Source organism: Coenobita brevimanus, chromosome 18 (assembly GCF_032717465.1).
Source record: "Coenobita brevimanus isolate Jiangsu-jjx chromosome 18, ASM3271746v2, whole genome shotgun sequence".
In the NCBI taxonomy this organism is placed as follows: Eukaryota; Metazoa; Arthropoda; class Malacostraca; order Decapoda; family Coenobitidae; genus Coenobita; species Coenobita brevimanus.
The window spans coordinates 13,907,697-13,924,364 of record NC_136971.1 but is presented as its reverse complement, the minus strand read 5'-3'; the positions used below and the strand labels follow the sequence as shown (position 1 = coordinate 13,924,364).

The 16,668-nt window shown below is 40.6% G+C and overlaps 1 protein-coding gene across 6 annotated transcripts in view; it reads right to left on the bottom strand.

Annotated features, from left to right (window-relative positions):
• Positions 1-16,668, bottom strand: part of LOC145391500 (CUGBP Elav-like family member 4) — an 884,867-nt gene that overhangs the window by 11,184 nt on the left and 857,015 nt on the right. For all 6 annotated transcript variants that reach the window (XM_080266122.1, XM_080266127.1, XM_080266124.1 and 3 more), the window contains one exon: positions 9,359-9,517. In XM_080266122.1, the coding sequence (XP_080122248.1) occupies positions 9,359-9,517 (159 nt within the window). The remainder of the gene's footprint in view (positions 1-9,358; positions 9,518-16,668) is intronic.

Genomic DNA, 16,668 nt, shown 5'->3' with positions numbered 1-16,668 from the left:
TAGTCATATGAAAAAAGGTGAGTAAAAATGCTGGGTTTAGCCCCAGGAAATGATGAAGTGTGTGGCAAAATGCTGAGGCATGGGGGAGAGAGAGAGGTAGGCTTTGATGGAGTGCATGGTGATGTTCTGAAGCATGGGGGAGAGATAGTACTAAAATGGATGAGGAAAATGTGCAGACTGGCCCGGGAGGAAAGTAGTCACGGTGAACTGAAAGTCAGGTGTAATTATTCCCCTGTAGAAAAGAAAAGGTGAAAAAATTGTGTCCAGTAATCATAGGGGCATTTGTGTTTTTAGTATAATAGGGAAAGTATATGGTAGGATACTTACTGACAGAGTTAGGGAAATAACAGAGGAAGTAGTTGGAGAAGAACAGGAGGTTTCAGGATGGGAAGAGGTTGTGTAGCTCAGATATTCATGCTAAGGTGTTTAGTGCAAAATATTCAAGAGACTGGAAAGAAGTTGTATGCTGCTTTCATGGATGTGGAGAAAACATATGACAGAGTGGACAGACAAGGAATGTCAAAAACACTAAAAATATATGGAGTAAATGGGAAGCTTTTGAATGCTGTGAAGAGTATGTATGAGGGCACTTGGGTTGCAGTTCATGTGGATGGTGAACTGCATGAATTTTTCTATCTGAATGCTGGATTGAAACAGGGATGTGCCATGTCTTCATGGCTGTTCAACGTGTATATGAAAGGAGTTACAGTATAAAGGAGATAGAGTACAGCAATGGATGATGGAGCAACCCTACTGAGAAAGGGCAGCATTTGGAAGCTTCCTGTTCTGTTGTTTGCAGATGATATTGTATTGTTAAACAAAGACAAAGTGGGACTGCAAGGCTTGGTGAATGAGTTTGGGAGAGTATGTATGAAATGGAATCTAAAGGTGAATGCTGGGAAGAGTAAAGTTGTGGTCTTTGAGAGAAATGAAGTAACTGAATGCACTGTGATGCTGGGTAGTGAGGAAATGGAAAATGTGAGTGCATTCAAGTACAGTAACTAGGCAGTGCAATAAGTCAGGATGGAAGTTTGGAGGATGAAGTGCTTGAGAGGGTACAGCAGAGATGAAAGGTTGCTGGTTCACTGAATGCAGTGAAATAGGGAAAGGAACAGTAAAAGTCACTGCATGACAGTACTGTGATCACCACTTTAATGTATGGAAGTGAAGCTTGGATCTTGATAGAGGGACACAAGCCAAGAATGAGAGCAGTGGAAATTAGTTATCTGAGAGGAGAAAGTGGAGTTAAAAGGAAAGACAAACTGACACGTAGGGAAGTGAAGGAGTGTTGTAGTGTGCATGTGGATTTGACAGAGGGTCCTCGAAGAAATATACTGAGGTGGCTTGGCCATGTGGAGAGGATGGAAAGTGAGAGACTAATGAGGAGAGAGTATGCAAGTGAGGTGGAGGGGGGAGAGGGAGGGGAAGACTGAGGATGAAATGGAGGGATGGAGTAAAGACGTATATGAGGGAGGGGGGCGTAAGATGAGGGGACGGTAGCAAAATAATAGGAGACAGGGTGACATGGATGTAATTTGTTGGAGGCCACCCCTTACGGGATTTCGACATCTGGCTATAGATAGACAAATAATAGATATACAATAAATCAGTACTGTATGTGACAGGTTTTCAATTTATGTAACCCTACTGCATACCCAGTTGTGACCGTATTTGTGACTACCTGTATTTTATATACTCTAACATGATTTTTCACATATCCAGAATTTGGAAAATATAAGCTCAATTAACTGGAATGCATGGAGATTCTTACATTCTGGATATGGAATTTTTTGGATAATCCAATGTTACTCTTAGAAATTTTCTGGGAAGTCAAACAAATGAAATAGTACCAAACTTGGAACTTTATTTCATAAAGTATATTATTCTGTATTAGATACAGGACAGGTAAGATACAGTACAGGTACACTCATGCTCACTAATATCTGCCCAGGGGTGCCCCCTTCCTACCATGGAATACCCAGGGAAGAGGGGAGGGGGGACAAAATGTCCTCCACCTGCCACTACCACAGCTACCGACCATCTCCCATACCCCAATCCAACCCCCCACCCCACCCGTCATTCTTAACTAGCAGTTACATCTCAAGCTGATTTCATGCTTAACACTCTTGGTCACACTACTAATACAAACAAAGAACATTAGGATATGTTAAAGGAATATAACTATCAACATGTTGCAGCAAGAAATTAATGCATTATGATGTTGACAGTAAAACAAAAACGTTAACAACGGCCACCTCAGGCCTCCTGTGTTGGGTGCACTGCTTTGCAAAAACACACACACACACACACACACACACTCACACACACACTGAAAAACACAGACACAAACACACCAAAACATACATGCACAGACACGGACGCATGCAAACACCCAACGCATGAGGCCTGGGATGGCCGTTGTTAACGTTTTTGTTTTACTGTCAACATTATAATGCAGTAATTTCTTGTTGCAGCATGTTCAGAGTCATATTATATAATTTTTACATATCTTAAGAGTTTTATATTTGTGTATTAGCAATGTGACTATGAGTGTAAGGTATGAGGTTAGCTTGAGATGTAACTGCCAGTTCAGAATGACGAATGGGGGGCTGGGAGAGGTAGGGGTATGGGGGAGGGATGGGAGCTGGGGTAGAGGTGGGTGGAGCTCGTTTCGTCCCCCACTCCCGTCTTCCCTGGGTACGTATATGGGGGTATGAAGGAGGCACCCGAGCAGAAATCAGTGATCGTGTGTACACCACAATATACACAAAAAGACAGCAAGAGAAATTGTACAGGACTGGACACAAACCAGCAAACATTACCAAAAATTATTTAAAGAAAAATTTAGCACATGTTACAGGCCAAAATAAATTTGAAAACTAAGCTGCATACACTACTTTATCCGGTACTGTACAAAATTAATCAAGAATTATAGGGGGACGACCGGTATCCGGAATATTTTCGACCCCATGCTGGATCGAATTTGCATTCCGGTTATACGGATGTGTCGATGCATCGGATGCCGGTTAATCGAGCTTTTACTGTGTGTGTGTGTGTGTGTGTGTGTGTGTGTGTGTGTGTGTGTGTGTGTGTGTGCGCACGCGCGCGTATTTACCTAGTTGTATTTACCCAGTTGTCATATTTATACAGGAAATGAGCTATGCTCGTGGGGTCCAGTCTCTTTCTCTCAGTAAGTCAAATTTTGCTTTGAACTCGTTCAAGTTTTTAGGCTGGACTCTCTCTTTGTCCAGGCTATTCCACAGGTCTATGCATCTATGGAAAACTATATTTCTTAATATCCTTCAAGCAACTTGGCTTTTTCAGTTTCATTTCATGTCCTCTTGTTACTCTCCCATCCCATACAAACAGATCTTTTCTATCAATTTTATCAACTCTCATCATGGCCCTGAACACTGCAATCATATCGCCCCTCTCTCTCCTTCTTCTAAAGAAGGCAGATCCAGCTTTTTCAGCCTCTCTCTGTACAACAGATCTGCCAGGCTGGGGACCATCTTGGTTGCTGTTCTTTGCATTCTCTCGGTCTTGTTTATATCTTTCTTTTTGCGTGGGGACCACACTACTGGCACATATTCCAACCTGGGGCTGATCATGGGCTCTATCAATTTTTTCATCACCTCCTCATCCATTTAATGAAATGCCACTCTTACATTCGTCACGAGATTGTACGTCTCTCTAACTATCTTGTTAATGTTTTTCAGGTGACAAACTATCCTGGATCAGCACTCCCAAATCTTTCCCTTCTCTCAATTTTGTGACTGATTCATTACCCATCATATAATTCAGTGATGGCCTCTTGGTACCTTTACCCATTTCCAATATTTTACATTTTTTTGCACTGAATTTCATTTCCCACATCCAGGCTATTCCACAGGTCTGTGCATCTATATCTAATATACTATAGCAGTAGCTGTGTGTGTGTGTGTGTGTGTGTGTGTGTGTGTGTGTGTGTGTGTTTTTACCTAGTTGTATTTTACTTAGTTGTGATATGCAGGAAATGAGCTATGCTCGTGGTGTCATGTCTCTGTGCCTCAGCCAGTCAAACTTTGTTTTAAAACATTGCTTTAAAACACACTTTGCTTTAAACTCACTTAACTTCTTGGACTTGATGATCTCTTTGTCCAGGCTATTACACAAGGCAATGGATCTGTATGGCAAACTATACAGTATTTCATTATATCCTTCTGGCAACTTGTCTTTTTAAGTTTCTTTCCATGTCCTCTCATTGCTTCCCCATTCCACACAAATGGATCTTCTCTGTCAATTCTGTCCGCTCCCATCATGGCTCTGAACACTGCAATCATGTTGCCCCTCTCTCTTCTTTCTTCTACGGAAGGCAGACCTAGCTTCTCTAGTATTTCCTTGTATGATAGATCTGCAATGCTGGGGACCATCATGGTTGCTGCTCTTTGTATTACCTTGATCTTGTTTAAATCTTTCTTTTTATGTGGGGACCACACCACTGCAGCATATTCCAATCTGGGGTGGATCATGGCAACTATCAATTTTTTCATCATCTCATCTATGAAATGAAATGCCACCCTTATGTTTGTCAACAGCTTATACAGTAATCCCTCGATTATCCAGAAGCTCTGTACCTGGACATGCTCCATATCTGAATGTTAAGCCTTGTCTCTATTATCTCCCTATCAGGATTTCTCTGTCCATATCCAAACATAAAATTTCTGACATGGCCAGTTGGGTGACCAACAAATTCAAAAAATCGGTTGGGCGCCAGCTGGTCACTCTGGCAACATGCTGGCAATAGACCGCAACCCACCAGCTGAGCAAAAATGGCTGTCTCCCTCTTCACCAAACAGTCAAAGTCCCCCAGCCACCCGGATCACTAGGCATGTACTGTACCAGCCACGCGAGTAATACAGACCCTAACTCCCCAGCTGAGCAAAAATGGCAGTCTGGCTCTTCAGCAAATGGTCAAAGCCCCTGGCTACCTGGATCACTTGGATGCTACCAGTTGTGTGCGAGTGATACAGACCCTAACCCACCAGATGAGCAAAAATGGCTGTCCAGCTCTTCATCGAACAGTCAAAGTCTCCTGGTTGCTCGGATCACCTGGAAGCTACTGACTGTGCACAAGTAATACAGACCCTAACTCACAAGCTGAGCAAAAATCACTGTCTGTCTCTTCACTGAACAGTCAAAGTCCCTCGGCCACCCAGATCACTGGGAACATACCGGCTGTGCGCGAGTAATACAGGCCCTAACCCACTAGCAGGGCAAAAACACCCGTTCACCTCCTCACCAAACAGTCAAAGTCCCCTGGCCTCCCTCGTTTCTCCCCCTCCGTCCCTCCTCCATCCCCCTCCATGCTCAGTGCTACCAGGCATGTCTCCCTCCCCATCCCCTCACCCTCTCCAACTCACACTTAGCATGCCGCCTGCCTGGCCTCCCACCACCTTACCTCCCTGCATCACCAAGGTCAATTTTTAAAGTTTTTGATGATTTAATCGATTACTATTAGTTGCAGAAATTCTGAAAACACCACAAAAAAGCTTGTGAAATTCTGCATCTAGACATATGTTTAGCTTTTGCATGGTGTGGGCAAAATTTTGCACTAGGATGTTATTTGAAGCTATTTTTACTCTTGAACAAGGTTATTCTCATTGCATTTTTGCACTTTTACTCAACAGTTTTGTGGTTTTCCTAGCTTACCTTATAGTATAAACACTGGTGAAGATGATGGTTTAAATTTATACCAATATAAATAATTTCCAGGGCCAAATTCGGCCGTGGAAATGTTTTTCTTTGTACATACAGAAACCGTCATAGCTGGGTTCTCCACTCTGTTGGTATCCCATAGACTTATTGAAAACTTACAGTTCCGAAGAGGGATAAAATTCTTTTTGCAACCATTGTCTTCACTGACTTTTTTTGTGAATTTTTACTGTTTATGCATTTTTTTCTTAGTGTCTAGCATTATACTAGACATTCACATGTGTGTTTTGATGTGTACACAGCTAAAAGACTGAAGAAGACAGCCACAATCGGATGGAGTACTGTACATATAGGTAGGGTATTTGTGGATTTTTATTGTTCATGCATTGTTTTCTTAGTGTCTAGCATTATACAGGATATTCTCGTGTGTGTTTTGACGTCTAAATATAGCTGAAAGTCTAGACAGCACTGCCACAATTAGGAGGGATACTGTACATATAGGTTGGGTACAGGTAGGGTACAGGTACAGTAAAGGATATTGCTCTGTATCCAGATTTCATCCGTATCCATACATGCTTTTGGCTCTATTACATCGGATAATTGTGGGATTACTGTATATCCCTCTGACAATCTTGTTAATGTGTTTTTGGGTGACAAATTATCTTGGACCAACATTCCCAGGTCATTCTCTTCTCTCCTCTTGCATTTGTGATTGGTTCCTTTCCCAATGAGCAATTCAATGATGGCCCATTTGTACTTTTACCCACTTCCAGTATTTTCCTTTTTTTTGCACTGACTTTAATTTCCCATACCCAGTTCCACCCATAAATCCTGTCCAGATCTTCCTGCAGCATTTTACAATCCTCTTCAACTTCTATTCTCCTCATGATGTTTGCATCATCTGCAAACACACTTGCATAATTGTTCATCCCATCCACCACATCTTTTACTTAAATCAGGAACATTGTGGGCGCCAGCACCGAGCCCTATGGGACTCCACTTGTTACTTCCATCCACCTTGACATCTTGTCCTTTCGTACTGTCCTCATCTGTCAGTCTCTCATGAAGTCTCATTCACTCCAAGAGGTTCCCCTTCACTCCTCCTGTGTGCTCCAGCTTCCACATTAGTCATTTATGGGGTATCTTGTCAAAGGCTTTCTCCAGATCTAAGCATACTCAATCCTTGAGTAACATGCGCGGTTGACTAACACGTTTTCGTTCTAATGCGCTCAGCAATGCAACAGGTCATATCAACACACGGAAAAACTCAAGCTCACGCGTTGTCAGCTGGCTTGGCGACGAAATCTGAGTCGTGCGTGGTGACAGCACCCGCCAGATTCGCCATGACTGGACAGCTTAGATCCAAGTACCTGTCCTGGGCACACTCAAGGCCGTATGGTTAGACAAAAATGTATGGGTTTCACATCTTTAGAGGTTGAAATGGAACAAAAATTTATGCATATGTTCTTGTAAATTAGCATTCAGTTGAACATTTTTCTTTTGATTTCGTGCTTCCCAACACATTTCAGAATGACTGAGCATACAGTTATCACTCTTTTCTCATACCTCACTTAGTTCTACCACAGACTTATAATGGGTTTTGCAGTTTTAGGGGTCAAAATGGAACAACAATGTTTGCTAAATAGAAAAAAAAAAAAAAAAAAAAAAACTCTTACCCACATGTTCTCATATGTTAGCGTTCAGTTCCACGTTCTTCCTTCGGTTTCATGCTTACCAACACATTTCGGACTGACTGAGCATATGGTTATCAGTCTTCTCGCGCCTCACCTAACTCTACCCCAAATTCATAATGGGTGTCACAGTTTTAGGGTACGAAATAAAATGAGGGTGTTTGCTACTTAAAAAAAAATTTACTTTCATCCTTGTGTTTTTATAGGTTAGCATTCAGTTCCACATTCTTCGTTCAATTTCGTGCTTCCCAGCACATTTCGGACTGACTGAGCACATGGCTATCAGTCCTTCTCGTGTCTCACTGGCTTTACCCCACACTCATATGGGTTTCACAGTTTTAGAGGATGAAATGGAATGAAAATGTTTGCTAATAAGAAAGAATTACTCTCATCCATGTGTTCTCATAAGTTAGTGTTCACTTTCACATTCTTCAATTGATTTCGTACTTCCCAACACAGTTCAAACCAACTGAGGATACAGTTACCTGCCCCTTCTTGCATCACACCGAGTACATGCAAGTCCCAGTAAACGAGCAATTGCTTAACGAGAATTCGCTAATACAAGGTCTTGGAATTTGCACCACCGCCTGTTTAACAAGCATGTAAAACCCCACAAAATCTCAACTTCGAGAATCGAGACAAGGGTACAGTATATATAATATTGAACAACCACAGGGACATCACACAACCCTGACGCACGCCCACACTGATCATGAACCATTCACTTAGATGCCCATTTACCCTTATACGTCTCACTACCATCATAAAAACTCGACAACACCTAGCAGCTTACCATCTACACTGTACATGCTGTCTACTTTGTCATATGCTTTTTCCAGATCCATAAATGCCATAAACATCTTATAGTTCTTCTCACAACCCTTCTACATTATCTGTCTCTGCAAATATTCGACCCACACATCCGCTGCCACTTCTAAAGCCACCCTGTTCATCACTCACTAGGACTTCTGATATCTCTTAATTTCTCTACAATAATTCTTCCATATACCTTCCCTACAAAGCTCAATAAACTTATGCCATGATAACTCTCAACCTCACTTCACTCACCTTTATTTTTGTAAACGGGTACAGTCATAGCCTTTTTCCATTCTGCTGGCACAGTTTCACTCATCCATGCCTTCTTACATATCTCCAACATGTACTTCATTCTGCTCTCTCCATTACACTTAACATTTCTGCATACACCTCATCAACCCCAGCTGCTTTTCCATTTTTCAGGTGCTTCACAGCGTTCTTCACCTGTGCGAGTGTCACGTTTCCTGGCATTGTACTTCTCTGCACACCTCCAAAACCAATCATGTTTACAGCTGCTCTGCTCTCTCTATTCCCATTCATCAGGCTTTCAAAATACTATTTCCATCTGGTCCTTACTTCATCCCCATGGGTTAATAATCTATCACTTACATCCTTCACACTCATATTTCTTTCAACTGTCACTTCTACATTTCCGCACCTCTTTCCAGAAAAACTTCCAATTTTCAGAGTAGTTTGCATTCATTTTTCTTCCAAGATCATCATTTACCTCCTCCTTTTTCCTCCTCACTAGTCTCTTTACGTGCTTCTTGCTCTCAATATATTCATTTTTTTTTTTAGGTGCTTCTTGCTCTCAACATATTCAGTTTTTATTTCAACTGAAACTATAAAGAAATCATTATTCATGGAGGCAGTTCCACTTCCCTTACCATGCACTAGAGTACTGCATCTGGATACCCTATACCTCAGGCCAGCAGCCAGCTGAAATATGTCCTCTCAACCCACTGTACTTTGTGACTGCAAAAACTTTCATCCATTTCTTGAAAGATGTTAACATCACCAAATTAAAGATGACAAAATATAAGCTCTGAGTACTAGCAATGCACTTTTCTACTTGTAGCTCTGTCACTGAATTTGTACATCTATTTAAGCTAGCAAAAGGTACATCATTAAGTCAATAAGTACATCAAATATCTCACCGAAGCACTTGCTCTGATTGGTGGCTCTGTCGATGAAAACCTTGGACGAGATGACATTTCCAAAGGGGAGGAACATCTGCATGAGCTCTGCATCGCCAAATTCTTGGGGCAGGTGGTAAATGAAAAGGTTGCAGCCTTCTGGACCTGAGATGGAGCACCCTGCCGGCATAAATTAATGTGAGTGGTCATGTGATGTACAGTACTTCTTAACATACTAAAACTTGCAGCAAACACAATGTTACAGTTACTGATGGTTCCTATTTGTTTTGAAGACTATGAAGGAGGCAGGGTGGCAAGCCAAATTAAAGTCTGTGGGAGGTTGTTAACTGCTGTGTGCAATATTTTGAGAAAAATGTAGGATAGCTAAAGGTACCTGAAGAGTTCAATGAAACTGAAGAGGACTGAAATCAGGCACATTAATACTACACACACAGTATTTGAAAATTATCATTCATTCATTATTCAATCCTGCATTGCCCCATGAGAAGCACAGGAGCCTGGAGCTAGACAAACTGGTCCTGACATTTAAGATGAAAGTGACCAGCCTCACTCATCCCTGAGTGGCATTATGTAAGCAATAAACCCCAACTACCCCTTGGATATAAACCTGCCCAGGCTTAATCTGACTGGAGTGCCTTAATTACCCACTAAGCCACCAGGCGCCATAATATGCTTACTGTATACAGTAAACCCTCTCTAATTCAAACCCGAATAATTCAGAATTCGGTTAATTTGGATCTTTTTTGTCCACCACACAAAAAATTTTAATTTGGATAGAAATTCGAATTAAGTGAGACAAGTCCAAAAAGGGTTCCAGTGATAAGTGGATGTGAACAGTTTTTGTAGTGATAAGTGTAGTAATAAATGTAATTTTTAAGAATTGTACAGTACCTTTGGTACAGTTAAATGTACTCTACTCTAGGACAGTGTTGCAAGACTTCATTATCAAGGTTTCACACTATTTTATTTATTGTATAGTGCACTCTTTGAGAATAAAGTAATAATATACTGTACTGTTCAATGTTTTTGTGAAAAAGCCATGTTTTAGTGAGTGTGGGTGTGATTTGGGGATAGGGGCAAACAAGCTCCAATAATTCGGATTTTTGGATAATTCAACATAGGGTTCCCCCCAGTTAATCCGAATTATAGAGGGTTTACTGTATGGTTACCACCCAGTGTAGCAAATGGTTTCCTGGTGTACAGGAAACCATTTGGCATGTCACTATGTGTAGTCACCCGTAGACAGAGGGAAGAGGAAAAAATGAAGGAAAGACAGACAGAAGGAGGAAAGAAATTTAAAAAAAAAGGAAAGAAGGGAGAGAGGAAAGGGCAGTCACCCAAGAGCAGCACTGCACTGAGTGAGTGGATAGTGAGAACCCCCACCTACCACTAATTTGAAAATTATAAAAACAACAATACATATACAATACATACTATATACTGATAACATATGTACATACTACTGAAAACCTTTTTTTTTCTTTTTCTTCTTTTATGTGTCCGACTCTGGGCAATGGCTTCAGGGCCTATTCCCAAGTCCCAGTAGTCCTCCTTGGTGCCCAGTAGTCCTCCTACATCTCTACATGTCATCACTTCAGCGTTAACACCCACCATCCATATTGAATATATGCTAGGGCTGTCTCATACAGCACTGGTGTGCTGGTATTAGCGGGGGTACTTTTATGACATGTCGGCGGGTCATCCAGTAGATCAGAAAAGTCTCCTTTTTAGGAAATTCAAATCCTTAAACTGTTCCCTGCCCCAGCTGGGATTCAAACCTGGGTCCATTAGGACTGCAGGCCACCTCTCTACCGCTTCAGTCACTGCCTCCCCCAGATGACAGAACAACTCGGTGTGTTATATTCCCGTATGACCTATATTATACATACAGTATATATATATATATATATATATATATATACTGTACATATATACAGTATATATATATATATATATATATATATATATATATATACACAGTGCACCCCCAAACAATGTGAACTCACACAGTGCAAATCACCTACAATGTGAGGTCCACCAAGAAAATGCTTATTTTTATCGAATGCAAAATCTGTGAATCAAACTTTCCAACATGCGAATCGGATGTATGATTCCAGGGCAAAAATGGACTTCCTGCATTACTACGAGTGTCGGGCTGGACAATGTGAGTCAGTCACACGAAGGTAGGTGGCTGGCAAATGAGCCAGATTCAGAATGATGGGCAGCTGGCAAGCTATCTGCATGCCATCTACTGACTTTCCCGGGTAAACAGACATTTCTCTTCCATACTGCCGCGAGAACACATACTGTACCTCGCATCCTGTGGTCTGTTTTAGCATCACCCACCTGTTCATCCTGGTCTCTGCTGTCAATTTTGAAGGCTTTATGGCACCTCCAGGAGACCTCAGCAGTGGCAGTGAGAGTGACAACAGGGTGCCCCACCCCATGGGGCAAGAGTAGATGCCCCGAGTCTCAGATACCCTCCTCCCTCCCTTCTTAACAAGCCCAGAAGTCACTTAGATAATGGTATATGGTGTTCTATTTGTTGTTTTATTTGTTGGTCCAACTAGAAGTACTATTAGACAAAGTATTAGCGGAGTAGAGTAGGCTGGAAGGGGACCCGAAGACCAAGACCTGGGTAGGCTGTCCACCATAAACCATATTTCCCATAAGTTCTTTGGTTCACACAATGCAAAATCGTAGAATGCGAGGGTTTCTGCCGCCCATAAACTCACATTGTGTGAGGGTGCACTGTATATATATAAAGTCATGGAATGATCAAATCTAATTACAGGTACATAAAAACGAGCAACTGACTATTATCAACCAATGTCCATCCATCCATCCATCAAATACTGAAGACATAAAAATAAGACTCTGTGTAGCAATGATACACAGTTTACATAATAAAACTTAACAGACACTCAAACTGCTGCAACGGAAGAGTGTTGGCAATGATGTAAAATAGATACTGAAACCATGTTGCTGCAGTTCCAAGCACTGATTATGCAAAATACAATTAACTTTACTGCATTACTGAAATAATTCCACACATACTTAAGGACTATTTTACATAATTAAATTTAACTCAAAACTTAGAGACTATTTCTACTCTGAACTAAGAAGGGAATGATATATACTGTAAACGTTCCAATATACTGGCTAGAGAGTGATTCATATATGGAGGTCATCATCATTTACATATTTTTCACTGGTTTTCTGTCAAAAGTTCATACTTAAATTTAGCTAAAAGCTTAACTAAAAGACTGATTCTACTCTGAACTAAGAAGGGGAGAGTTTCAACTTTAAACATTCCAGCATACTGGCTGGAATTTGTGAATTATGAGGTTTGTTCTGAAAGAACCTGACCTTAGGCTCTAAAAAAATAAACAGCTAACGTGTTGGGTTAGGATACTAATCCCCTTCAAAGCAGTCCCCTTATGACATGACACACATAGTCCAGCGTTTTTTTAACTGCCTGAAACATTTTTCAAAGTCAGTTTTCGGTATCTCCTAAAGGTGCTTCATCGCATTTGTCATGGTCCCTTCTCGTCTCAAACAGGGAACCCTACAACAGAGTTCTGAGTTTGGGGAATAACAAAAAGTTGCATGGACCATGTCTAGCGAGTAGGGAGCCTGCCGGACCTGTGGGATGTTTTGCTTGGTAAAAAATTCCTGAATCAGTTGAGGAGAATGGGCAGGGGACATTGTCATGGTGCAGCTTTGGACTTGCTGCTTTCCAATGGTCTGGTCCCTTCCGCCAAACTGTGTCACAAAGATGACGGATAACATTGAGGTAGTAATGTCTGTTGACAGTCTCACCTTCTAGTGCATATTCATGATGCACAACACCACGGTAGTTGGAAAAAATTGTCAACATGAAAGTGCTTTTATCTTGCTGTGGACACGTCATGCTTTCTTTGGCCGAGGCAATCTCGCATGATTCCACTGGGATGACTGTGCTTTTGTTTCTTCTGGGTTGTAGCCATACAATGAAATCTCATCTCCAGTGTTAACAGTCTTCAGACAGCCTGGACTGCATTTTGCACACTTCAACATGTCTTGATCAGTGGTCATCCAAGGGAAGAGATCATGACAAATGCAACGAAGCAGCTGCAGGAGATACCGAAAAATTACTCTGAAAAATGTTTCCCGCAGTGGAAGGAACACTGGGCTATATGTGTCAAGTCAGAAGGGGCCTACTTTGAGGAGGGGTTAGTGTCCTAGCTCAACAGTTAGCTATTTATTGTTTTATAGTCTAAGGCCAGAAACTTTCGGAACAGACCTTGTATAAAAAGATGTCACAATTACTGTACGTGGTTAACTTTTACTTTTTTTTAAAGACCATATTCTAATTTGTTAGAAAAAACTGGAAGAAGTTAATATAAAAAAAAATCTAAATCTATACAATACTGTACTATATTTACTTCCTAAGCATGAACTGGAAAAAGCATTCCCTATGTTATGGCTTAAAAAAGAAACTTCCAGTGCTGTTTTTAAGTGTGTGTGTGTGTGTGTGTGTGTGTGTGTGTGTGTGTGTGTGTGTGTGTGTGTGTGTGTGTGTGTGTGTGTGTGTGTGTGTGTGTGTGTGTGTGTGTGTGTGTGTGTGTGTGTGTGTGTGTGTGTGTGTGTGTGTGTGTGTGTGTGTGTGTGTGTGTGTGTGTGTGTGTGTGTGTGTGTGTGTGTGTGTGTGTGTGTGTGTGTGTGTGTTCCTTTTATCAAAGAATTCAGTTGATGGTGATACTCATAAACAGCTTCTGTCTTGGTTTTACCCAAACAAAATGGCATGCAGGCAATGTCCCCTTACACAGGTATTTTTCTTTCTTCTACCAATCTATTTTTTCCCTTATTCTGGTGCTATATGTACATTTGCTACATGCAATCATTACTGTGTGTCTTTTCCCTCCATCCTAAATTTAATAAGTTCACTTCAACTGCATTACGGTATACAGTGGGCTTTGAGTCACAAGTTAAAAGTGTAGTGCATTTATTTTTCCTCTACAGCAAGGTATACAGAAATGTGACTCTTCCATCAGACACACAGTGAGGAACAACTACAGTGTTAGGCTGTATTTAGTTACTTTCAGCTTGAGATGAGCAAGATGTTCCTCCACTGAGTGTAACTAATATCATACTGAAGTCAAATCTCCTCCAACGCAAGCCTCTTCAATGCGAAAATGATGCATCCATTACCGCATATAGTATTTGTTACAACTGTATTTCATACACTTCAGTGCGATTTGTCATGTATCTGCAATCTGAGTTACTCATGTGGGGGAAAAGACATCACAGTATTACCCAGACGACTGCTTACTGACATGTCTGATCATCTGTTTCTCAGACAAGAGTGATCCAGTTGATTCTTTTCCCTCATCTTCTTCATAATTGGTGAATAAGCATTCCTAGCCATTATTTGTCCTTGTGAATATGAATTTCCTCACGATTCTAAGAACTTTCCCCTTCATTATAGCAAAATTTTACCCCAGAATAATCATTGCAACATTTCCTTTATTCTGATTTAGTATTACAATTGTATAAAAAGCATGTGTCCTACACTGACATCTACTAAGGTATAGTTCTTCATAAATGAGTATGCAGAGCTCAACAAACTAACACGATGATACTTTGGGTGGTATTAGAGACCTTATACAGTAGCATCCTTTCCTTGGCAATCTATTCTGACTACTACAGTACATCTTAATACAGTAATACCCCAGTTTAACAATGCAATTAGTTAGGTAAAAACCCATCGTTAGGCGGGGTATCGTATATCGGGGTAGTTTTAACATGTAAAGGAATGAGATGAGTTTCTCAGCCTTGGGTTTTCCCCCAACCAAGTCCAAAACCCACCCAAATGAGCCCAAAAACAAGCTTAAAGCCAATCTAAATGGGCTAACAGCTGTACAGGAAGCTAATCTAACTCTAGCACCTGTAAATAACTCATTAAAACCAACAAATAAAATCTGAAAATTGCCAAATATGTCTGGAAAAAATCAAGCTTAGTAAACTGTACCCCAAAATGCCAATGTTCACCCCACCTATGGCTAAAACACATTAATCTAAGTCTAAAAACAATTTACAAATCAACCTAAGCAAACAATTTTAGTCTAATATGTAATCAAAATCGGTAAAAAAAATAAAAACCCAACGTTAAACCAAGGTTTGGCCATCGTTAGGCAGGGTAAGGTGGTATTTCTACCCTCATCGTTAAGCCGGGGTATCGCATCTAGGGGTATCGAATATCGAGGTATATCTGTATTCTCTTGTACATTACCAATGTAATTTAAATACTTTAGCAATATTCATCAATTACATACAAAAGAATACTGAAGTGTAATGTGTGACACAAAATGTTAAGGAAGAGGTGATTATAAAATCTCCAAAGCCAGTTAGAAGACAAGTGAAGGATGTCTCATCACTACCAACACAACCCTCCTATGCTCAATGATCCCACATTGCTAACCATGATACCTCTTCAAATGATGTACATTTCGCTCATACTGTACATTTAATCAAGGATGCATACTAATAGTTAGTTGGAGGTGCTTAATGCAGTACAAGATTTGAAATATTAAAAAAAAAAAAAAAAGCAGCTACGTCATTTTTCATGGGTATTAATTGCAGTATCTCAACTCCTCTTCCTTCCACAATTAACTATCAATACTGCATGGTTCTTGAGGTGCAAGAGAGGGATATCTTCGTTTTGTTGGGCTTACAGTATTCCTTCTTTCTATTTTACTTTGAGAATTTTCATCTTCTTTTGTTCATTTTTGCTGTATCCCCTTTCTACTTGATTTTTTCTAAATGTTTTGTTCTAGTAATTATTCTACCTACAGTACAATCCCTTATTTACAGTAAACTCTCAATCATGTTGTAATTCAGCCTTGTCCTATGCTGAATAATGTGAAATGCCAGATATTGCATACTACCCCTCATCGCCTCAACATTCAGCACTGAACCAGATATTGTTACCACTGTACCTGTCTCGGCCCTCTATCCTAAAAACTTTCCCATGATTAAAAGATGAAAACTAAGCATGATATACAATAAAATAATGATAAAGCTCAGTAATACGGTAACAGTGCACCGGCTGGATACCACTTATGAGCTGGTTGATATGCCTCAATGCCGGATATTGCATAAAACCACGGGTTACATCCCATTTCAGCACCGGATGTTGCATAATTTCACCGGATATTGCTTTAACAGAGTTGACCCAGGAACACCAGATATTGCATTGGGCCTGACATTGCAACGAAATATAATTGAGAGTTTACTTTTCTCTCATCCCACTTTTCTATCTCCATTTG